This window comes from Oenanthe melanoleuca, chromosome 5, assembly GCF_029582105.1.
Source record: "Oenanthe melanoleuca isolate GR-GAL-2019-014 chromosome 5, OMel1.0, whole genome shotgun sequence".
Taxonomy (NCBI): Eukaryota; Metazoa; Chordata; class Aves; order Passeriformes; family Muscicapidae; genus Oenanthe; species Oenanthe melanoleuca.
Window position 1 is genome coordinate 25,261,877 of NC_079339.1, and position 25,268 is coordinate 25,287,144.

At 47.0% G+C, this 25,268-nt stretch overlaps 1 protein-coding gene across 6 annotated transcripts in view; it reads left to right on the forward strand.

Moving 5' to 3' along the window:
• Positions 1-7,901: 7,901 nt before the first annotated feature.
• The window catches only part of MGA (MAX dimerization protein MGA), a 55,780-nt gene continuing 38,413 nt past the window's right edge, over positions 7,902-25,268 (forward strand). For 4 of the 6 annotated variants that reach the window (XM_056492674.1, XM_056492673.1, XM_056492675.1 and 1 more), the window contains exons 1-5: positions 15,243-15,332; positions 18,578-19,728; positions 23,274-24,204; positions 24,540-24,627; positions 24,769-24,864. In XM_056492674.1, coding sequence (XP_056348649.1) covers positions 18,665-19,728; positions 23,274-24,204; positions 24,540-24,627; positions 24,769-24,864 — 2,179 coding nt within the window. In that variant the 5' untranslated portion in view covers positions 15,243-15,332; positions 18,578-18,664. Of the gene's footprint in view, positions 8,104-15,229; positions 15,333-18,577; positions 19,729-23,273; positions 24,205-24,539; positions 24,628-24,768; positions 24,865-25,268 lie in introns of those variants that run through there. The other 2 variants (XM_056492669.1, XM_056492670.1) reach the window with 2 other exon arrangements.

A 25,268-nucleotide genomic window follows, 5' to 3' on the forward strand; every position in this document is an offset into this window, starting at 1 on the left:
GAAAATAGCACAACTGAGGGAAGGAGGTGGTATGTAACCTGGAAATGCACCCAGTCTGCTTATACACCATGCCCTGACCTCTCCTGGGTGAAGATGATCTGCTGGGATGACGTTGGTTTTCCTCCTTGAGCCCATTCAGCTGCTGAAGCTTTCTGCAGCACTGCTGAGCCCTGCTGCTGATCCCACAGCAGGGGCACTGCGCAGCAGCTCACGGAAGTCCAGGGGATGATGCCGTCACAAGGCTGGCAAGAATTCAACATCGTGCTTTACAGCTTGCCTGTTTATCAGAAATCTGTGAATGTAGAAAATGTGCACTTTCCTTTGTTCCAGGAAGGCTCCAAAATTTAATGAGAAAAAAATTAATGGACTTATTTTCTGAGTAAACATCTCACAGAGCATCACTGACACTGAATTTGGCAAATAAAGAAAAAGCTGTTCTTAGCACAACATTAGTGCAGATGGGGATTAAATCTTAAAGGAGACAAGGCTTTCTGTGGTCTTGCCACACAGTACCAGGATGAGGTGTATCTGTGTCTCTCCCACAGCTCTTTTCCTGGACCTGCTAGCACAGAAGGAAGCAAGGCACTGCCTTGTTTTCACCAGGTGTGGTTAAAGGGCACGACATGCTTTTCTTTCAGTGCAGATGAACACACAGACAGTGGATTCTGTTACTGCAGTTTCTTCCCACTTGAGCTTTTGCTTGCAGGGAGGATTCTGGAAACAGGAGCAGGCCTTGGCGGTGGGATGCCTCATGCACAGAAAAGCCCAGAGCAGCCTGAGGTGGGCAATCCTGAGGAAATTCGGGGATCAGCTCAGTTTTGTACCCCCAGGGCCAGCTGCTGAGGACTGGCCAATGTTGTCTACTCCAGAGAGAGCTGGGACAGCTCAGAGAGGGCAGAGGTGGGAGAACATGCCAGTTGGGGATATTTTGTAGTCTCTAGCATGACATTTGTGTCTCTGAAGTGTCAGTCTCCTCTCCTGCAGAACAAATTGGAGCTGCTCTTTGGACTCATGTAACAGCAGACTTTGCCTGATTTTTAAAATCCCTCATATGCATTGTTTACAATCCTCAGAAATATGCCCATAAAGGCCCTTCAGAAAGCTGAAGTTATTTAATAATCTGCAGTTCTATAGGGGAAACCTTTCCTGGCAGGTTCTATTTCCCCTGCAGCTCTCCCTGCTGCCTGCTCAGCCATGAAATCCTATTTTGCATCCCACAAATGTAATTTCAATACCTCCCTATGGCCACACTCCTTTCTTTCCCTGCCCCAACTGAGATTGAGAACAGCCATGCTGCCTGGCTTGGGGCAGCCCTAGCACCACCAGCAGCCCCTGATCCCCACTAGCACTCACAAGGATGCTGTGCATGACCACCCAGATCCTTCCTCTTGCTGACTCAGGATCTTTGCCACCATGCCACTGAACCTTTCTAAGAGTCCTTGGCAGCAGGCACACTTCTTGAGATGGCCTCAGTGCTCTACTCTGCTCAGTGACCTTGCTGGTGAATAGTGAAAAATAATCCTGCTTATGTTTCTGAATGGTTTTTTATCATGATTCAGCTATCAAGAAGGAGTAGCAGATTGCTGAGGGAGAGAAAATTCCATATTCTGGCTCAATACAGTCTAAGAGTTGGGAGGTTTTCTTGGCCAGACTTTGCCTCTGCTCAGTTATACCTTTTGACTCCTGCAAAACCACAGGAAGCAACTGAAATGAGAATTTGGCCCCAAACAAGTAATTTTTGCTTGCACTGACATTCAGTGTGCAAAACCTGATGAGATTTCTGGATGCAGATTTGGTGAGGTGCCCTATGAAGCAGGCTTGGGAGGGATGTGGAAACACCTTCAAGTGCCAGCTCTCAGACCATACAGAGTTCGTTGCTTGTTTGTGCCCTAGGCTGCTTGTGCAGTTTTGTGATGTGGTTATGTTGTTTATCAGCAGCATCTGTGAAGAAGCTGCATATCTGATGATTGCCTTGTCTGTCCCATTTTAGTAGTTTCTCTGGAAGCATTTCAGCAAAATACTTAATGTGAAAACGCTGGCTTGAAATGGACACCTTAGCATGCTTTAGATAAGGATGCTGTGTTCATAGTGAGGGTCCTGACAGTCCCTCCTCACACTGCAGGGTGAGTTTTGACTGAGGCCACGCTGGGAGATGGGCTGTGAGAATGCACCTACTGCTCACAGGCTGCCCAAGGGCTGCCAGTGCCCAGACCTGGTGAGGAGCTGGGCTGGGGAAACCCTACCCAAATGGATACACACAAGCTGCAGGCTGCTAATGCCAACTGCTTTGGTCTGTGAGCATGCTCTGGCTGCACTGCTCACTGATGCAGCTGTAAATTTTTGAGCAAGTTTCCTTGCCTCAGGCCAGACTCTGAGAGCTGGTGCTCTGCTGCCAGGTGCCTGAGCTGGTCTCTGCATTGCATGCCTGCCTCAGGAACTTTATTTTTCCTTTGCATCAGCCTCAGAGGTAGGATGTGGGTAGCAGACAGATGCTCAGGGCAGCGAGTTACTTTGGATGGCAAAACTGCCCACCCTGCTCTCAGTCCTGCCAGGGCAGTGCTGCTGGGGCCGGGAGACAGGGGAGGGGAGATGTTGCCCTCATGCTCAAGTGGGGATACCTTGGGCTCCCCTCACCTGCTGTTGACCACTCAGACACCCTTCTGGAGGGCAAAAATTTTCCAATGTGTGGGAGCCTCTAGATGGTTCACAAAGGTCTGAGAATGGTTTCTAACCTGCCCAGAAAACCTGTGACCCCACTGCTCCCCCTGAGCAGTACCCCAGCACACAGTGCCTGCCTCCTCCCTTTCCTCTACTGCACTCTCTCCCTTCTCCTTCCTCCCTGTTACCCACCGGGTAGGCCTCCTGCCTTGGGGAAGGTCCAAAGCCTTGGCTGGGCTGCAGGGACAGAGCTGTGCCCCTTGCAGGAGGGACGAGCTGTGCCTGCTTCATGTCTCCTTTCACCGGGAGAGGCTGCAGGGCACGGGTAGAGTCTGTCTGTTAGATCTGTAATAGCTGCTCTCCAAACTGCTTTAAATGAAGATGTTACATGAGAACTACCGGCTTCACATATCTGAGAAATCACCACCACTTTCAGTTTGAAAGGAAATAGTTCTAGGAGGCAGGGAGAGGCTTGGTGCTGCCGGGAAGTTCAGCCAGCAGCGCTGGCAGCGGGCGCCTCCGCGCCGCAGCTGTTCCGCACTGCTGCCGGCAGATGTCTGCGGGGGTTTGCAGCTGGAGCTTCCTGCCAGGGCTCCAGGGCAGCTCCGAGCGATCAGCGTTTGGGTTCCCGGGCCCGGAGGAGCCCTGGGCCGCGGGGGTGGAAGCACCGCGTCCGCCGGGGGACCCGGGGCGCAGGGCAGCTCCTGCTCCCCGCACCTCGGGCAGGTTTGTGCCCCCATTTACCCGCGGGACTCGGGGCAGCTCCTGCTCCCCGCACCTCGGGCAGGTTTGTGCCCCCATGTACCAGCGGGACTCGGGGCAGCTCCTGCTCCCCGCACCTCGGGCAGGTTTGTGCCCCCATGTACCAGCGGGACTCGGGGCAGCTCCTGCTCCCCGCACTTCGGGCAGGTTTGTGCCCCCATTTACCAGCGGGACTCGGGGCAGCTCCTGCATCCCCCGCACTTCGGGCAGGTTTGTGCCCCCATTTACCAGCGGGACTCGGGGCAGCTCCTGCATCCCCCGCACTTCGGGCAGGTTTGTGCCCCCATTTACCAGCGGGACTCGGGGCAGCTCCCGCATCCCCCGCACCTCGGGCAGGTTTGTGCCCCCATTTACCAGCGTTACTCGGGCAGGTTTGTGCCCCCATTTAGCAGGGACTCGGGGCAGGTTCGTGCCCCCATTTAGCAGGGACTCGGGGCGGTGGCGCTGCGATAGCGATCGGAGCCCGGAGCTGCGCCCGCAGCCTCCTTGCTCGGGGCTTGCCCGGGGGAAGGTTTAACCCCTCGCTTGCGGTGGCGAGAGGAAGGGGCAGCCCAAGGCCCGGGGACCGTGGGTTTGAATAACTCGGGCAGGAAAGGGTTTGTTAGGCTGCGGTCCCTTGAGAACGGGAAAAGGAAGGAAGAAAGACTGGGCTCGGCAAGGCTTGTGGCAGCAGAAGAGCCAAAGCTGCGGCACACAGGGAGGCTGGGAGAGCTCCGCCGGGATGGTCGGGGCTGCTCCCTCCGGCAATTCCTTGGCCAGAGCCCAAAGGTACCTAGAGCTCGTTAGGAACTCGCCTACAGCAAGAAAGCCAAATCCCAGCTCCTCATCACTGATGCGTTCCCAGGGGGTTTCTGCGCTCAGTAAACACCGTGCTGGGAGCGAGCGGCAGAGACGCGCCGGCGCCAGCATCTCCCTCCCGTGGGTGCTGCCGCAGGTCTCCCGGCCCTCTGCAGAGCGACTGAGGAGCTCGGGCAGCCCTGTTTCTGCCCTGCCTTCTTTGGGCTGGGGAAGGCAACAGCTTGGGAATTCGGAGGTCGCCACTGTTCCCCGTGGAGAGAAGCTGGGACGATCCCTGTGAAGAGGACTTGGCCACCTTGCAGTCTTCTGTAAAAAAGAGAGCACAAGCCTGGCCTCAGAAGCACAGGCTCCTGCAAGTGTCCAGAGACAGAAGCCGGTAAAGGGAAGGCTGCAAGGGGGAGCAGTCTGGAGATTTCCATGAGCTCTTGGGGAGCTTTATCACATCTGTGAAACAAAAACAGCAATAAAGCTAGGGGCAGGTCTTCTGCTTTGCCTGTCATTTTTCCTTGTCGAACTCTTTAAGAAAGCCTGGACAGGCTTTCCTCCCAGCCTTACCTCTCCAGTCCCAGTGCCTGATTCCTGGCCTCTGCCTTTGGAAAGAAGAACCTTTCTTGCTGTACAATTACACTGCTGCCCTTGCAGCTCTGGTGACCGGTACAAAGGGAAGGTTCAGGTTTAAATAGTGACGAGGATGCACAATAGCAGCAGCTCCAATGTAACCAAGGGAAACTTAGAAAGCAGCCATCATCAATGAACCCTTTCCGTGTATTCAGATAAGAAGGTCATTATTTGGAATGCAAAGTCCATGCTGCAAAGCTAGTAAATGTCAGTTTCACTATTATCTCAGCAATCTTTATCTGGTTCCCATGTGTGTAATGCTGATTTCATGAAAAATTCACACACTATTTTCTTCATGTGATCCTGACTCGCTCAGTGCCCAGGAAGTTGCATCCTTAATTTGACATTTTGCAGGCTTTGAGTGATTGATTAAAGCATTTAAATAACATAGTTCAAACATAAGGGGGGTGGTGGTTGTTAAATGCAATTATTGTTGTTTAAATGTAATTATTTTTACATTTTGATTAATTATAAATGGATATTATTAATGGGACAACAAAATTTGTTTATAGGGGTTTGATTTTTACAGTCATCAGAATTAAACAGAGCAGGTAATGAGTTTGGCAATAAAATGCCAGCCTTAGGCATATACCAGATTTAGCACCACCCTTTCTCTTTGTATCACACTTCCTTCCTCCCACGACCTCAGCCCACTCAAAACCTGCATAATTTTTTCATATAAAAGGATGTGCCTGTTTCTGCTCAGTTTTCTAAAGCCTTTATTTCCTAAATATGCTCCTCAGTGAGAAGACTCCTATTGGATTTCCAGGCCCATTTTATCACTCTTAATGGGATGGGTGGGGATGGAAGAACTGAAAAACTTGGGTGTTGATTTCAAGTGAAGGGAAGAGGCCCACGGTGAACAGAGGGTGGATAGAACTGGGATAGTGATTGGGAGCCTCTGGCTAAACAGATGATGTTGAAGAGCAATGTGGTCCCTGGACAAACACGCCCCTGGAAGAACAGGTATTGACTGCTCCTTCTCCACTTCCCACTTTTAAAGGTTTTATTCAGAAGGGAAAGGAGGGGGAGAGGAGGATAATCCTTTTTCTTGCTTATTTAAGGTTCCTCGATCTCTAAGGAACTTTAGTTTCTCAATACTCAGCTTTAAAAAAAAAAAAAAAAAAAAAAAAAAAAAAAAAAAAAATCAGCCAACAAACAAAAGGATTTTTCTGCAAAACCTCACTTGTAATTTGGGCATCTCTGCTTCAAAGGACATGTACATTTTTAAAGTTAAGATTTCCCAATCTAACTTGCATAAGAACTTCTTCAACACAGCAGTCATAAGATCTATCTCTTTCCAATAAATGATATTTTTGGCACTTAGAGACCAAAACAACACCTTTTTGTAAAAAAAATATTTATTTATTTTTAGCTGTAACATGCAGTTGGCTCATTTCTGTGATATTCATAGACACCATCAGGTTTCCTTCAAAACTAGTCTGTTTTCTAAAAGACTAATGTCTCTTCCCTCAGACATTATCAAAGACTTACTTCCCCTCCATGTGTTAGCTTTTATTTTTCCATAACTCCAATATCTTTGATTGCCTTGGCATTACTTCTTTATCCTTTTATATGTTTGCAACATCATTGCAGTTAATGTCAAACAGTAAATTTTATTTGGGTGACGTTTCCTCTATTTGGCCTATTAACTAAAACAGATCCTGCAGCTGGGAATTGGGCACGTCATCCTTTATAGCAGCAGGAATTTCAAAGAAGCTATCCCTCAATCAGCCCAGAAATTCCAAAAAGCCAGGTCCTAAACTCACCAGTGCTTTCTCCATTGACACGCAAACCCTTCTGAACTTTGGCTTTAAGATTGCAGAAGCCCAACAAAAGTTCAGCTTGTGTACCAGCCGGTATATCTGTGACCTTTGTATACAGATTCCTCGAATATAGTTATCTAAGAAGTGAGGGAAGGTATCTTTGAGCTTCTCAGTGATCTGAGAACCAACCACTCAATTCGGTATCAACACAAAGTTCCATTTTGCAGAAGTATAAACCTATGTCTAATTGGACACTTCCCTTTCTGCATCCCTCATGGACTCCCCAGCCATGCTGTCACACATTCTCAGCAATGTCACAGTGCCTGGGGAATGCAGATTGCTGCAATGACTGAGCACCTTTCGAGGCCAAGACCTGCAACACAAAAATTTCTGTCCAGGGCTACCTTATGGTGCTGTTTACCACCAGCTTTTGTTTAAATTTTAAATTATTTCCCATTACATGTGATCTGCCTTTATCCAGACCTGAAATTACATTACAATGAGGAGGCCTGGCCCTCCTCATTGATGCAGTTACAGCCCTGGGTTACAATTGTCACACAGTCCAGCCAATCTGCACATGCCCATGTTGTCCAGCACTCAGGAGGGTTTATTTACACTTTTTAAATCTTCAACATGTGTTCCATCACTTCGCTTTATACCAAATATAGACTTTTCAGATGCGAACCTCCTGAATGGCCTTTTGCCTAAAGCACGCAGGGCTGTTCTATTCAGAGGTATTAGTGAATACATCCCTACGCTGACAGGCCTTTATTTCACTCTTTCGGCTCACAGGTGGCCAGGCATCTTCCAGGTAACTCGGGGACCGGCGTGAGTGCAGTTCCGCGGGCGCTCCACCAACACGCCGGTCCCCGGGAACGCCGCCGGGCCCGAGAGCCTTGTGCGAGCGGCAGCAGCACCCACGGCGCGAGAAACCCTTTGAGAACGCCGGCGGTGCTCGTAGCTGCACTGGCCGCCAGCACATCGCGCCCCGCCGCACACGAAGGCCCGTTCCGTGACTCGCGAACGCGGCCGGGCGGAAGGCGGAGGAAGGACGAGGGGCCGCGGGAGGAGCGCGCGCGCGGGGCCCGGCCGCCCGTCGGGAAGGGCGCGCGCCCGGCACGGCCGCCGGCGGCGCTGCCGCGCGGCCCCACGCGCGAGCGGCGTGTTATCCCTCGCGCACGGCCGGGGGAGGGGCGGGAAGGGCGTGGCCGGCGGCGCCCAGCGAGCGGAACTGCGTCGGCGGGCGGCTCCGGCCAATCGGCGGCGCGCCGCTGGCGGGGCGTCGCGAGGCAGCTGCACCGCGCGGCCGCCGCCGGCCCCCAGCGCCCCCCGCGCTCCGGTACCGGCCTCGCGCGGGCGGGAGGGCAGCCGGGGGAAGGGGCGGCGGAACGTGCGCCGCCCACGTGACGGGCCGCGGCGGCCAATGAGGACGGCGGGAGGCCGCGCGTGGCGGGCGAGGGCCGCGTGGGCCGGGGCGTTGCCGGGCGGCGCGCGGAGCCAGGTAGGAGCCGCGCGCGCGCCCCCCTCCCCGCTCGGAAGTTTTTCACTCGAGGTGGCGCGAGGCGTGCGTGAGTCACGTGAGCGCGGCGGCCGCCCAATCACGCGCGCGCGCGCCGCCTGTCCGCGCGCTGCCGCCGCGCCCGCGTTTGAGGCGAGGGGGTCGCGCGCGGGACGGGGACGGGACCGGCTGCCGCGCGCTCCCCTCGCGCGTCCCCGCAACGCTCCTTCCAGGGGCGCGAGCGGGCGGGACCCGGGGGCGCGGGCAGCGGACAGCGGCCGGCGGTCACCTGACCGGGGGGATTGTTAAAGGGACCGAGCGGCATCCGGGCTCTCCAGCCGGGAAGGGTCGGCTGAGGCCCGGCCCCGGGCAGCTGCCGCCGCTCCCTGAGCCGTCGCGCGCCCGGGGACCGGCTCCCGGTGGGGGTGTGGCCGGCGCCGGCTCTGAGACGGGGCCGGGCTGGCGGCCCGGTGCCCCCTGGGTGCCCGAGGCCGGCGGGGCGGAGCGGGGCCCCTCGGAGGGGCGGGGCGGCCCGCGGGCGGCGCGCGTGCGCCCCGGCACGTCCGGGGGGCGGCCGCGGGGGCGCGCGGGCAGCGGGCGCTGGTGCCTCTGGTCCCGTCCTGTCTGAAACTCCTCGCGCTGAGCTGGTGCTGTAAAGGGAGTCGAAGCGCGAAGGCGAGCTCAGTGAGGAGTAGGTAGGCACGAGGGCCAGCGGCTGTTACAGCAGCCCGGGGAGACGAGTGGTTTCCCGTTCTTGTCTGACTTACTCAGATGTCAAATCTTGCACAACAGTCACGCTGCCTTGTTCCCAGTATGAACTGTGTGAAGGCTTCGGCCGTCTGTAGTCACACTTGATGGGATGGGCTAGAGCCCCGAAGATCTGATGTTGCTGCAGACTCTGAAAACCGAGGGCTGTGTAAAGGAGAGGGGCAGGCTGATGCTTTGGTGTTGTCGCTTGCAGGTGTTCTGCCTGATGCAGCTGCAGCACCCTTTCAATGCCCTCGGGCACAGTGCCTTGTGAATCTGTACTGAGGACTGGAAAGGGAAATTGATTCTCCTTGAAAAGTATTCCTGTAGGTGAGCATTTTTTGTGCATCTTTATGTGGGGAAAACTCCCATATTTCTTAGGTCTTGTGGACATGGGTAGCATTTGTTCACTTCTGTATTTCCTCTGACAGCAGCTGGCTGTTCACCTCCCCCATTGCTGGCTCGGTATTGGTGCAGACACTGTTGTGCCTGCCGTGGGGGGGAAACGTGCAACTGAAGGAAACCGCTTGTGAATAAACCTGTTTGGTCATCTTCCAGGAGAAAAAAAACCAACGAAATTCTTTCTCTCTGACTGTAGGCCACTTCTTTGTTTATACACAAATCCACTAGATTGTTTCTGAAGTTTATGGTTGTTTTTAAAACCTAGTTTCCTAAGGAATGGGAAGTCCAAGACATTTTCCTTACAAATGCAATGAAATAGGTCTCTGCCTAGTGGAGTGTGAAAGAGCTTTGCTCTGTGAGGAGGTTGTTGTCTGTGTGGTGTTTCATGGACAGCAGAGGATATACAGAAAAACCTCAGCCATGGCATGCATAGGGAGCAGTGCCATTAGCTGTGGCACCAGCAGGGCTTTCCTTTTGTCTTACTCTTCCATAACTAAGGATATGTTGTGCTGTGTTGGTTTGCTTTTTTTTTTTTTTTTTTTTTTTTTTTTTTTTTTTTAAATCTTTCTTAAGACTGGGTAACCTTAGAACAAAGAATCAAGTTATGATGGTAGAGTTGCTCTTCTCTCCACACAAAGATGGAATATGCTTTCACTGTTGGATTTTGGCTAGTTTTAGTACCTGGGATAAATCCTTTGCTGAACTGGATAAGGAAGAATGCAGTGAGAATGATATGAGAAGAATGATGAAGGCGTGTCATAAGAAGAAAGCAACCAGAAGAAAGCTCTTCTGTTTTAATTTTTTTTAAAAATCAAGCCCAAAACAGAAAAGCATTAAAGGAATGTGAACAGCATACAGGAGAGAAAATGAAGGGGAACCAGATAAAACCTATCTACAATAAAAATGCATTCTTTTTTTCAATCACTATCTTTAGGAAAAGCCAATTTGGAGAGTGACAAGATTGTGACGCAGTTACTGTTAAACTTGTGATGTTGGAATTGTGCTGTTTTTCTAACTGTCCTACAGTGCTTTCTGTTAATGTGGTACGGTCTGCCTGGCCACAGGGTAAGTCAGTAAACAGTAACGAAGATGTATATAAACTGGATATGAACCTGGAACACATCACCAACAGTCTAGATTTTAATTAGTGTCATTCTCTTTTTCACCATAACTTAAAAGGGGAATACAGGTTCCTTGGCAGTTCTGACTTGCTGAGCCATTGATGACTGTAGCAATGAGTATTACTATAAAATAGTTGGATGAATAGGATAGTCCTGAACTCACGTGAGGGCTTTTTATTTGCCTTTTTTTTTTTTCCTTCTATGATGTGGACAAGATCCCCAGCTAAAGATTTGTGTATGTGAAAAATGTTCCTCATGATGGCCATAAATGGATTGAAATTCATCAAAATGGTGATATTCCTGCTGATTATGGCTGGTTTCTGCCAGTGTTGCATGGCAAAAAGCATAAAGCATAGCTTTATTGTTTTATTTTGTGATTTTTGGTAGTTGGAGTAATAATATATTAAAAATACAACATTCATTGAATGTATGAGTAATGGACATATCACTGACTGATGAAATATGGGAAGTAATGTAAAATACCTTAACCTAAATGTAACATGTTGTACACAGATAAAAAAGAACATTTTTTCTAGTTAACTTTGGCTTTTTCCCCTGCCCTCTTACTAGTAGTTCATTCTTCACAGAAATCACGGAATGATTTAGACTGGAAAAGATCTCCAAAGTCATGGAATCCAACCTTTGATCCATCACCACCTGTCGACTAGACCATAGCACTGAGTCCACATCTAGTTTGGTGCCTTTCCGTTTTGCAATCTTCAGTGTTTGGGAGGTGTTTCCCAAAAGTTTAGGTAGCTCTTGAGAGATGCAAGAATCTGTGCATGGTACATTGCAGGATTAATGCTATTTGACAAACTACTGGTTTTATGGGCAGCTGGAAGTTCGGACTCCGTGGCATGGGATGGGTTTTGGAGAGGTGAAGCAGGAGTTTCTCCCTTTCCTCCACCCTCCCCAGCTATGTACCCTGTTCCTCCAAAAGCCGCTGCTGCTCTTGGAGGCATGTAGCTCTCAGTTGGTGAAACACTTTCTGAGCTACCACATATTCATTCCTGCTATAGTTGGGAGACTTGAGTGTGACATGAATTTGGTTTTAGTATAAAAAAATGCTCTGGGCTGAAATCTGGCAGTGCACAAGCTGTGTCAGACTTTTTGTGGGCATAAGTGTTTTCTGACTGCAGCTGGAGCATGTGTTTCTGCATGTTTGCACCAGCAAGAAAACTAAAAAACGTTTTAAAAATGTCTGAAGGACATTTTTTTTTTCCCCTACAACAATCCATTTCTTTCAATTATTTTTTTTCTTAATCTCACTTTTTGTCTAGATTCTGCCATCACTTTCATCTTTTATCTTCTTGACACTAAATTATATTTCTTCACTAAAGCTAAAAAAAGAGTTTACGCTAGTTTCCTATCAAAAATAATATTCTGTAAACTTCTCTTAAAGTACATTTGGGCTGGCATTCTGTTACTTAAGGACAGAGGTCTGAAGCTGACATAGATGCTGCTAATTAGAGACATCAGTGTACAGCAGATATTCAGCTCTGGGAGGCTACTACTTGTCTGGAGAAGTTTATGGCATAGAAAATGGGACTAGATACCTGTTTATATACAGTTTAATCCAGAGTTTTGGTTGGATTAACAGAATTTCCTGTGGGTTGCTACTGTTAATCATTCTCCAAGGTGGAAAAACATTGTCTAAAGAAAGAATGTTTTTAGTGTTTTAACTGTTCTAATGTGCACATTGCATGACACTTCTGGCTCTAGCATCACTAGGTTTTCAGCTCTTCAAATGCTGTGGGTTTTGGGTTTTTTGTTTTTTGGGGGGTGTTTTGTTGGTTCTTTTTTTTTTTAATGTCCAAAACATGGGATTTTGGAGCCCAGTCAGGGCTGTCTGGTCCTAGTTAGTGATAAACCTGTAGACTGCTGTAATAAACTGCTGACTGCTGCTGTGGGTGTGTTACACTGGCACAGCTGGTTTTGATAGCTGTTGTTTCCAGGTAGTGAGTGTAATTTCAGCTAGTGCTTGTTTTTAGCAAGTGAATTGAAGAGCTGAAGGCCTCCTTTATGCTGCTGTAGTAGTGCCTTTCACACTATGCTGCGTGACAGAAGTGTCCTGTCATGTATCTACTTGTGTAGTAGCAATCTTTGTGTTCAGGGGATTGCTAACAAAAAATGTAATTGACGCCTCTTGTGTATTTTTCACAAGTTGGCAGCTGTTCCGTTTTCCTTAACTATTTGTAGTTACATGTATATATACTCTAGGAGGTATGTTGTTCACCCACAGCTACATCTGTAGCAAAGTCTGGGACTTGTGGCCCTCCAATTCCTGATTTGTTACTGAATCTTTGCCACAGGTTAGCCATTAGAATGGCTGAAGAGCAGTTTGTTGCTGCAGCTCTAACAAGTACAGTCTCTTATTACTTGTAGCACGTAGGTTTGAATGGGTGCTTTATAGCGCTGTGTAGGTGTTACTGAAAACACGAGTGTGATTTACTGGGTGCTGAAATGCAGCTTGTCAAGACTGTAGTTCATACCTTCAAGGGAATATGTCTGAAAGAAGCATTTGGGGGAAGAGTGTATGTCTTGGTAGTGAATTTGAGCATTTCAAATACCACATAGTAGCCAGTAATGGGATGGTTGTAACTCCCTCTGATCAGGAATTCAGTAGGTGCAAGCCAGTTCATTTCTGTGCTGCCAATTCATATTTAGCACAAGCAAGTCCTTAACACTGGTGTTTGTACTGATCTAAACAAGATGTTGTTCTTTCCTGCAGCATTGCTTGTCAGCTTTAAGCTGCTTAGAACTGGGTTGCTTAAGCTGGTGGAAGTCTGTAGTACTGCTGTGACTTCTACTGATGAGTCTGTTCTGATAAACCAGGGATTCAGTCTTGGTGCAGGCAAGCATTTCTACCTGCCTTAGTCAAATTGTAGCAAAATCTCTGGCAATGTCAACCGTTTCTGGTTTGTTTCTTTTATCATTTATCATGACTGGAACATGTGGCCTGTGGGCCATGAACATGGGGCACTATCTGGTCTCAGTTCTGTGTCAGTTCCCAGTTGTACAAATTACTCTCTTGCTGAAAAACCCCCACTTATTGCCAACCAACTATTGTCAAACCAATATTGTCATTGTTGAGAAGCAAATTGGTTAATACAAAATAGCATCTCTATCCTGTGGCCCTAAAACTTGATGACTACTCTACAGAATATGAGATGACTGTAGGTATAAAATGACTATTCCTGAAATTGTTGTAATTTTTTCTGACTGGATTTGTTACAGGAAAAATACTCTGGACCCAACACCTTGAGGCTGTTGCAGCTCCATCCCACCAAATATGACCAGTAATAAGGCTGAAAAGATATTGCTGGTAGGTACAAGCCCATAGATCTCACGCACAAATGACACTTAAATGTAAACGTATACAGATACAGGAGCACAGCAGACAGCCATATCCTGCTCCCTTCGCTATCTGAGCAGGAAATCACACACATACATGTATATATCTGTGTGTGTCTGTATTTATACATATGGCAGATACCCCCCAGCAGCAGAGCTTAGACACTGTGTTGGTTCCTGACTCCCAGTCTCCCTGGTTGCTGGCAGGTGGACACAGCAGATCCACAGTGCTGTGTCTCTCAGGTGGCTGAGCTGATGTCCAGCACCCCTGCACCCACATGGCCCATTCGAGACAGAGGTGTGCATACACACGCAGAGCTGGTGGCATTCCTCTGGGCCTCCATGCAGACCCAACTGTGTTAATGTTTTGATGTATGTTTGTCAAGTTTCTTAAAAACGTATTTTCTTCAGTTCTGTGCTTCTGAGATAATTTTCTGTAGCATAAACTTAGGTTGCTCTTCTTCTGCCCATTTTTAAATAAGACAAAAAATCCCCAGCAGATTGAGAAGCAGTCTTGACAAAGTTATAGTTCATGGTAGGCAATGGTCAGTGCAAAATTTGGGTCTGTGGGTGAGCCTGGACTTTGGTGTCACCCTACTAACTGATTTCTTTACCTTCTGGCACCATGTGTAAATAAGTCTCTGTCGTTTCATAATGGATGCAGTGTTGTAAAATAAATAACCTTAATGGAAAAAGGGATAGAATGGGGGTACTTTATGGAGGTGTTTTTGCCTGCAGCTGTAATGCATTTGGTGTGAATTCGGTTAAGGTTCAGAATTCTCTTTCAGTTGGCTTGCTGTCAGAAATGTCAGGTTTATAGCATGTAATTAATTCCCTCGGTGTCTGTGAAGGCCTGTGGGGCTGGGCATGGGGCGGCACCCGCTCGGTGCCGTTCTGCGGGCGGGGGGGCTCTGTCGCGGCCGGGCCAGGGTGCGCTGAGCCCGACTCTCGGTTCGTCAGCGCGGCGGTGGCACCGCGCAGGGCCCGGCTCAGGGCGCGGTGTGACAGGTCAGCGGGTGCCCCCCCAGAGGCACGGGCCCTTCTTCAGCTGCGGGGCGGAGTCTGAGCCGCGCTTTGGCCGCTCAGCGAGAGCTTGCTCAGACGATGGAAGCAGCGCTGACTTAATGCTCAGCTGAGGGTTCCCCTGGAGGCGGCCGGTTCCTGCCGGCGGTGCTCCGTTCCCGGCGGAGGCGGCCGCTGCCGTGGGCATGGGGATGAGGGGCGGCGCCGCCCCGCTCGGCCCGCCGGGGGGCGCCGTGCGCCGCGGGCCTCGCGCGCACTCCGGGCGCGGGCGCGGAGGGAGGCGGAGCCGCGCGACCGGGGCCTTCGACGGCCACTGGCGCGTGAGCGCAGCGCCGCGCGCGCGCACCCGTTCGAGAAGCTTCCCCGCGCGCGCGGCGCTGCGCGGGCCGGGCCGAGCGCCGGGCCCTGAGCGCGGCGCGGGCACGTGACGGGCAGGCGGGAGGGAGGGGGCTGCCTGCTCGCTGTGCGCCTGCGCGCGCTGCGGCGCCATGACGTCAGCACGGTGCGCACGCACGTTGTCCCCAGCTGGCGGACACACGGTCCGCGTGAGAAAGGAAGCGGGAGGCCGCGCGCGCTTCGCGCACGGTAACGACCGGGGAGCGGGACTGCGCCGGGGGCAGCGGCCGCGTCGCGCGCGAACCCTGCGCGCCTCTCCGCGCGCCCTCCGCCCGCCGCCCGAACTGCGAAAATTGACACCAGGCGCGGGCACGAGGCGGCCGGCTCCGGGCCCGCCGGCCGCGCCCCGGCGGCCACGCGAGGCGCCGTTGCGCACGGGCCGCCTGGGGAGCGCCGGCAGCGCGCGCCCCGCCGGGCAGGGCCGCGCCGGGTCCCGGCGAAGAGCGGCGCGGTTTCGCCACGTGTGCTCGTCCCGCTGGCCTCCGCCAACCGGCACGGGCGGTGGTTCCGGCTCCCGCCGCTCTGAGGCGGCCGCCGCTCCCCGTCCCGAGGCTTCTGGCTGGGGTCCGTCCGGCGCGGCCGGGGAGGGGAGCGGGGGGCGGGCGGGGGGTGGGGGGGAGGGCGCGCAAAGCGACAGGTGCTGCGCTCGGCTCGCAGCCGTGACGCCACCTGCCCGGGGCGGGGCCCTCGTCTCTCGCCGCCGTGCCCGGCGCGGCCCGTCCCGGTGTCCGCTCGGTCGGTCGGTGTTGACCGGCGGTGCGGCGCCCGCTGCCGTTGGGCGCGCGCCATGGGGCTCCCGGCGGTGGCGGGCGGGGCGGCCCCGGGGCTCGCGCGCCGCCGCCGCTCCCTGTCCCACGGCGCCTCCCGGTGCCCGCCCGCCCCGGAGCGCCGCGCGCCGAGCCGCGTCCCGGTCACCGCGCGGGGAGTTGGGTTGTTTGTTTGTTTAGTTGTTTGGTTGTGAAGGACGCTTTCGCATCTGATTGTCGTCCTGCTTTTGGCGGGTCTCAGTGCGGCTTGTGATTGTTCTTGGCCGCTGCGTCCTGCTTGGACGCTGCTTCTCAAATGAAAGGTCTGCGTGTAGTGAAGGGAAATCTCTGACGCTGTTCAGAAGCTTCCACAAATACACGTGTTTCCCCTTAAATACCGGATTAGAGTCTGTGTGCTATAATAAAACAGACTCCTGTGTGTCACTAAATGTAATAAAATATATGAAATATATTTCTGGTAGCAGGCTGTGCTAGTGCTGAAATAGCATAGATTTTGATTACTGTGATTGCACATAATCTTATTTTAACCGCACGGATCTTAGTCTGACTTGATATTTTGTGTGGTGCTTGTGGTAGAAATAGCTGCAGCAGTGCAACTAAGTTCTTAAACTTTGAGTGTTGGAAAACAGAAACTTAACCTGGTTGCTCTCGTAGGTCTTTATATTCACAGAACTTTTACTGAGTGCGTGGTTGTTGAGCTTTTTTTGTAACATTTTTTTCTGGTATGTCTTAAGTAAGGTAACTTAGTAAAATAAATTTAAAGTAATCAAGTAAATTTAAAGCTACAGGCATTCTGCATATCTTAAACCAGATCTGAAACCACTTTGATAGTGTGTTTCCTTTATAAGCCAACACAGTTCTGGTACATACTGCACAGCATTAATGTGAAGTCCCTTTCTGACTGTATGTTTACTATACGTATAAATGTGTTATAAGTGTATATACAGAGTAAGTTGGTGGAAAATCACATAGAACTTAGACTGTGGTTCTTTTTTCACCACTCTGTATATCTGAGGTTTATATTTCTATTCAGTTCTTGCAGGTGAACATAGAAATATTTCTTGGGGATAACTTTTTGTCTTGTGGGACTTGAGGTGTAATGTACTGAAAAAGCAGAGCAATATATTTGAAGTCATTTTTTATCGTAGACTCTGGATGACAGAGTGGTCAGCTGACTGCCATGACTTCTTGAATTAAGGAGAGTGCTTTGGCACATCAGCCAGTTCCCTCAGGACTCTAGTATGCATCTCAACTTCTAGTAGTGGTGATTAACTCTGTTCTCTGGCTCCCACCAACTAGATACTTGATAGAAGAATCAATAATTTTTTGTCAGTCTTGTGTCCCACATACAGTAAGAATCAAAATACAAACATCTGGATGTGAAAACATGATTTTTGTGAGTTACCAGAAGGGCACATTTTAAATTTTCACATAGAGAAATATACAGGCTATTTGAAAAATGAAGTAGTTTATGAACTTTGTTGCAGTGTTGACATAATTCTTAATCTGGGAGGTAGACACACAAAAGTGGTATTGTGTATACGCAGATAAAAGTAACTTCTTTAGTTCCCTAAACAGTGATTATGCTAATTGTAACAGTACAGATGTTTTCTTGTTTGGTTTAAATTATTTCCATAATTCAGAAGATAAAGGAAGCTAAGGCTGCCCAATGCTTCACATTCATCCATTTAATCTTAGCTGAATGGTCTTTTGGGAGTTAGTTTGTGTCTTTTTCCAGAGCTTATTCATTTGAAGTATTTTATCCCTTCTTTTTCTCTCTGCCCTTGGCAGACAATTAGAAGTTCTTAGTGTTGATGGGCAGTGTAAGCAAAGAAATTCCAAACACATCCAAACTTTGATTTCAATAAAGAAAATCAGAGAAAATGTTTTTAACAGTTTTTTTCTTTCCTCCTTTAAGTTTTTCACAATTTGTAGACTTCAGGAAACTTTTTCTTTCTGTCTTTCTGCAAGACTTTTGCCTTTCTGTCAGAAATGTGCTGTTTGCTCTCCTGAAAACTTCTGCATGTTTTGCCTAATGTTATTAGGTGAATGATCTTCAGAGTAGATGGAAGTTGGAACAAAGTGTTTAGAAATACCAAGCAAAGCAAGGAGTTCTGCTGGGGCAAAGCCTGTATGAAAAAGCAATTTTAAATGTCATAGGCCCTATGTCTATAAGGTCAAAATTGTATACACACATGCAACCCTGGTTTGTTAACACCCTGATTGTGCTCTGCTTGCTGTTGCCAAGGCATCTTGGTTATCAAACTGCATATGCCAATTAAACCTGCAGTACTCTATGTCTCAGTTTCCACAACTTTCCTAATGTTACTCTACTCAGGTAAAAATTTTGGTTGATAATGTGGTTTATGTTCACCTGTTCATATCCATCCAGAAAGAGAAAGACTGCTTAAAAACACTGATTAGAGAACAGCAGCTGAGGATAGGGGTAGAGATCAAGAAATTTGTGCAAAAATTTCTTAGAATGGAGGGAACTGGGATGAAAATTATATTAGGATTTTTATAGTTTTAGTGTATAAGTTTTATGGTACTGCTTATCTTTTAAGTTCATTGTGTGGAGAGCTATTGCAAAAAGGATGTCTTATGTGACTTAATTACTTTCTTAGACTGTATTGGAATAATTTTAACTGTGTTTTCTTTTTCTTTCAGAATGGTGAACACACATAGAAGATTATCAGACCTCTGTAGAGTTTGCATTTGGTTGGAGAGCTTGTGAGAAACAAGTACTTTGAGATCATGGAGAAACAACAGATTGTGTTGGCTAGCCGGGATGGTGGGACTGCGTCTGGTGCAGCACCTGCTTTCTTTGTCATCTTGAAACAGCAGCAGGGAAATGGAAAAGCTGACCAGGGAATCCTAGTAGCAAACCGTGATGCCTGTGCTCTCGCCAGCAGTGTATCAACTCCAGTCAAACCCAGAGTCAAGACCTGCCTCCCAGCTGACTGTGTTTCAGGGGGCATCACTGTCACCCTGGATAACAACAGCATGTGGAACGAGTTCTACCATCGCAACACAGAGATGATCCTGACCAAGCAGGGGAGGCGAATGTTCCCGTATTGCCGGTACTGGATTACAGGGCTGAATTCCAGTCAGAAGTACATCCTGGTCATGGACATATCCCCTGTGGACAATCACCGCTACAAATGGAATGGCCGTTGGTGGGAGCCCAGTGGGAAGGCAGAACCACATGTTCTAGGAAGAGTGTTTATTCATCCAGAATCCCCTTCCACTGGCCAGTTCTGGATGCACCAGCCAGTATCCTTCTATAAACTTAAACTTACCAACAATACCCTGGACCAGGAGGGTCACATAATCCTGCATTCTATGCATCGATATCTGCCACGACTTCACTTGGTGCCTGCAAACAAAGCCACAGAAGTCATTCAGCTTAACGGCCCCGATGTCCACACATTTACCTTTCCACAGACAGAATTCTTTGCAGTTACAGCCTACCAGAACATCCAGATTACCCAGCTGAAAATAGATTACAATCCTTTCGCTAAAGGGTTCAGGGATGATGGGCTGAATAGTCGACCTCAGCGTGATGTGAAACAGAACAGCAACTTAGAATTGGAAGGAGGTGATGTTTTTAGCACTCCTGGCATTTGTGGTCGTCCTGCTGAAGTTGATGCATTAGATGTGCATCAGAGAAATTTAGATTCTTCATTCAGTGGTCAAAACCCATCAGACATTGAGATGGATAAAGAGTCCTTCAATGCAGAAGGAGACTTCTTGGGTCTCCTGGACAGTGACTTGCCTTCAGGTGTTATGCCAAAGCTAAAACAAGAAGTCTCTGAAAGGTGGGTTAACACTACATTTTCAGTACAACTGCTGGCTAAGTGGGATGTTTTGTAAATAAATAACAGGATGCTCAGTGTAGAGGTTTACTGCTAAGGGTTACATGACCTGAAATGGCAGAACAGTTAATATTACTAAAAGCTTTTCTTTGCTCAGTCATGTATCAGTCTTGACTTTCTAAGGTGTCTGGGGAATGGAAGAGTTCAGTATTATTTTCTGTGTTGCTTTAGCTGCCATGTTTGAGAAGCATTGAGGGATTTCTCTTAACCCTCTCAGCATTTTAGAAGGCTAAATTAATGTTTTTCATTAGGCAGAGCACATTGCAGTCATAAAAACACCGCCTTTGCTTTTAGGGCTGCTCACCACATTGACATGCTGTCTATCTATAGCTCCAGTTTTCATTAGTGAAAGTGAATGGTGTGTGGGTATTTAGGTTGTGTATGTGTAGGGATTGCTGCAAGGCAGTTGTAATTGGCAGCAAGCCACCCTTTTGTCAATAACTGCTTGGTGTGAATTCTTGTATTCCACAAAGAAGTGTGAGGTAGCCTGCCTGTTGCTAGTCAGTTGCCTCTTATTTGCTGTGAGGTAAGGGAAGTACTTGAGAACTACTTGATTTTTCTAAAGCAAGCCTGGAAAAGCCTATTGTTTTACTGGACTTAGTTTTGAAAATCCAAGCAGCAGAATGGAGCAAACTTAGTGAATAGTTAACGTGCACATAGAGATACTTTGAGAAGAAATTACTTAAAAAATACATAGAGGTTTCTTTTCTGCCATTTTGCTTCATGTCAGTTCGTTAATACCAGGCTTAATCTGCCAAAGATTTAGTGGTAAAAGCAGCCTTTGTAGATCAGTACACAAGAAAATTATTTAACTGCAGGATATCAGCATGATATTAATGGTTAATGGTGAAATTAGGGGTCAGTTCTTATTGGGGAAAAGTTATATTTATGATGTAGTTATACAGAAACTGTATTACTGTACAACTGTGTGTTTTAGAGAGGACAGAGATTTCCTCAGTTGCTTTTTTTGTCTTGCAAGAAGGATCTTCTTGCCTTTTGAAAAACTTCAAATTACAAAGTTATTCATACTTTGACACTTCGTTGAATTTCTTCTATTATAGTAATAATTCTTAAGAGTACTAGAATTGTTTTGAGATCTAGAGTGCACAAACCTTTCTTTTGCATTATTTTCATGTGTCAGTCTATTAGAAAGAAGGTTGTCTAGACTTACTTTATTCTAAAAAAATGCTGTTCTAACCCATCTTAAATACTGAAAAGACACAGATTACAGAAGGAATGGGCTTTTTTTGGTTCCTGAGAGCATGGAGAAGAGTTTAGATAACTTTGCATATTGGAAGTAAAACTCAGAAAAATAGTTATTGACAGCTTTATTTTGCTTTCATAGTGATATTTCATTTGCCTGGAGAGGGTCATTGAAGCAAATTTTTTTGAAAACTGTTTATATTAAGGATTTGCACAAAACATTGATTTTAAATTTTCATGTAATAACCAACTTCTCAGAGAATAAAAAATTCGCTTTTTAGCACTGAAGCAATTTCATCTGGCCCTTAGTTTCTGAAGTCTCTTGCATATACATGCATGAGTCATACCTCACTTTTGTCACCACCTGGCTTATGGTTGTATTATGCAGAATAGAACAGTATTTGTGTCTAGAAGTTTCAGTATTACAGCAGGGCTTTTTAGTTTAGATACTGTCCAGATCCCAAATAGAAAGGTAATCCTTAACTTACATGGACATGCCTTGCAATAGGTAAAGGAGGACTAGCAAAGTCCAGGCTTTACTGGGCTTCCAACTGAAAATGGTAAAACTCAGATGAGAAATTTATTCCTGGCCTGCAAGTTTGTTATGGTTTTTTGCCCCTTGATTTTCAAGAATTTTAAAGTAGCAGAGCATGTGAGTATTAATAATACTCACTTTAATTGTGGATGGGCTGTTCTGAATCAGCCTCTTAGCTTAGTATTGTGGCAGGATTTTCAGCTGCTAGTAGCTTACAAGTAGTCTGTCTTTGCATTTCTTTCACAGTAAACTCACTGACCAAGAAAGGCTTTTTAATCTTACATTTCACATTATTAATTAAATGAAAGTAAGAAAATTTCTAATAGAAAACTCATTGTCCAGAGAAAACAGTAGACAAAACTAGAATTCAAGTCTCATGCCTCCCGCTATTCCCTCAGGAGTCATGTTTTCACATTAAGCTTAATGCCTGTTACTTAGTGTCCTTTTGAGTTGCAACAATTTTTCTAGATAGTTTCTCTCAATCATCTGCATTTTATATGTAACTATATAAATTTGTATCTTAACTGTCAGCCCCTGTTTTAATACTGCTGTGTTCCTTCATGAAGGGAATACTCCCAGCTCCATGTTGTGGTTCTTGTGTGTCCCGGCTCTTCTCCCTTAAGTGTTTCCTCAGTCTACACAAGAACGAAGCAACTTCTTCCTCCACTTCTTTTTTCCTTTCTCAGTCCCAGCTGTGGGTTCAACTGGGCTTAGCACTTCTTTAAAGGGGTAGGGATGGATAATATTAATGATAAAATAGACACACATACATGTATACATCCAGTGTATGTAGGGCAATATTCATTATATTATGTTTTACTACTATAATTATGTTAAATTTTACTTGAAATTATTGTCATTAACAAATAATTTTATTTTTAATAACACAAAATTGACAATAATAGTCTAATATAATTATATGTAGTGTATTATATAATAAGTATAAAGGTTATATTGTAATACTATGTGATACATTGAGTAAATAAGTTCTGAGCTTTTTTTCTGAGTTTTATTCTGGATATGAGTTTCTGGCTTCATACCTTAGAAGTTTTCTCTTATGACACGCTAAAGAAAACTGGTGACTGTAGTTCTTCGACTGATGTATCTGGCTCTCAAGCCCATGATGAGTTGCATGTACTGTTAATCTTCAGTATATAATGCATAGTATTTTGAATTCTGGTTAGGTTAGGACTCACACTTGATAGAAAATGAAGCAGGATTCAGTAGGATATTCAGGATTCAGTAATATTCTGTAAGTGTTCAAACAGCAGTTGAATTTAGGAATTGTCTGTATGTGGCTTCAGGGTGCATTAACTAAAATTTTGGTGCTTTAAGGGCTCGCTTGACTTCTTACTTGCAAGCACAATGGCTTTAGTGTCCTAATGAGGTACACAACAAACTAAGGCCACTTCTAAACACTTAAAATATGACAGCTTAGCATGGGTTCATGCTGAGTAAAAGAGGAAAAAGTGCAAGTGTCACCCTGATATTAGTAGGGAAGGAAGTTGTGCTGCTGCCTTCAGATAAGAAGTCGGATTGTTCTTAATTATGGCAATTTCTGGGGTTTCTTGAATCTTCTAAAAATGTAAGCTTGTAAAAGACAGCTTATTTAGCAGACTTATGTCTGGGAGCATTTTAGAAGCTTCTTACTATATAACCAAGAATTATGGGAGATGGTGGAATTTTGGTAAAGGAGATATGATAAAGATCTTACATTATATTTTGGTTTTGTCCCCTTTTCCTACCCCAGTACCATTGCTAGCAGTTATGAAAGCAGTTCCCGTGTGGCATCTCCATTGGACCCAAATGGACACTTTAATGTAGTCATTAAAGAGGAGCCAGTAGATGACTATGACTACGGGTCAAATATTTGCACACAAGGAGTGACTGTGAAAGAGGAAGACACAGATGAAGAAACTGATGAATATTCCAACACGGACGATGATGATCCTATTGTACAAAAACATCTAATGAGACGCCGTGAAACAGATGGAATTGATGGAGAATTCAAGCCTAGGAAGCGTATGCTAACCAGTCCTTCAGGTGTTGCCAAAGCAAAAATGTTAAAACTAGATAGTGGTAAGATGCCTGTGGTCTATTTGGAGCCTTGTGCAGTCACAAAGAGCACCGTGAAGATATCTGAGCTACCGCAGACCATGCTTTCCTCTTGCAAGAAGGATAAATCCCCTTTGAGTGCAATCCTGGATTCCTTGCCCGTGTGTTTTGAAAATCACAAAGATCCTTCCTCAGGCACAGTGACTGTGCCTGAGGAGTTAGTTGTGAAGAAAGAATCTCCTGGGAGTAGAATGTCGCAGAAATACTGTTCAATTGGAGAAGCCCAGTGGGCTCTATCCAAATCACCTAATTTCAGTCTCAGGGGCTCAGTAAGTTGTGACTTTCCAGATAAAGAGATCTGTGGCAGAAAAAGGTCTGGCATACTGAAGAGCCCTACGTCCCTCAAAGGCTCTGGTAACAATCAAAGCACCCTATCATCAGTTACAAATAAAAGAGGAAGGCCCCGGAAACTGAAAATTTCCAAGGCTGGTCGACCACCTAGAGGTATAGGGAAAAATGTAGTAGCAAGCAAGAACACTTCTCTGGGGCCTGGGAGCATCCTTCCAGACGTTAAACCGGACCTTGAAGATGTTGATGGTGTTCTTTTTGTGTCCTTTGCATCAAAGGTAAAACATCATTGTTGTGGAGTAAAATTTAAAATTCAAACACCTTTTAAAGCCTTTGTGCTTACAAGCTAAAGTTATGTTTTCTTTTAAAATGAGTTTGGAGTTTCATGGCCTCTTTCTAAATCCGTTCTTGTTTTGACCCTGTGTTATTCATAACATGGTCTTACTTCTTGCAGCTTAGGAAAAGATAGCTGGATCTGGAGTTCTGTATAAAAAAAATGCGTGCTTTTTTATGAAACAGTCTCATGTTTTGTATAATTTGGTGATATTTGATGTGGCCTACTTTGCATCCAAGTGTTTTAAGGTAACTTATTCGAGGCTCTTCATGTGTGTAGGAAGCTCTTGACATTAACACTGTTGATAGAGCTGGTGGAGAAGAGTCACAGAATCTTCAGACTCCCCTGTTGACTACAAGTGATCCAGGTACAGTTTTCTTTTTTCTTTTTTTGTGAGTGGCTCTTCCCTGCAATAAGGGAATTTGTAAAGACACACTGAAAAATTAATAATTAAGTCAGTTTTTTGCATGGCAAATATTTTTTATACGATCTCTTATTTTTTGAGTAGATTGTCAAGCAAGAATACAAGTACTGGAAAAGGAGTTGATGGAAGAGCTGAAGACCTTGAGGCATAAGCAAGTAATTCATCCTAGCCTTCAGGAAGGTAAGTGGTCATGTACTGATGCATCTGGTTGATCATTGCACTTAGTCATACTCAGTTCATAATTCCTGCTCGTGCCAATACTGTATATGCCTAATACAGCTGGGACCTGACTTTTCATCTGCATACATGTTTGTTACAAACTAGAAAATGTGGAGGTGGCAAAAGGTGGCTCCTGAATCTCCAATAGGAGAGCAGGAGTCTGCACGTTACGTGCCTCTTGCAGCAGTTGCTGAGCCTTCCGAAGTGCCTGTTTTGTAATGACCTAAACTTGGTTGAAAGCACATAGAGATAGTTTTACTTCTTCATAAAAGCAGGCATTTCCTGGTGAGTGAAGAGCTGGAGATCCAGCAACACTTAACCAAGGCTACATTTACTGTGATTTGAGTCCTTATTTCTTTGAGTCC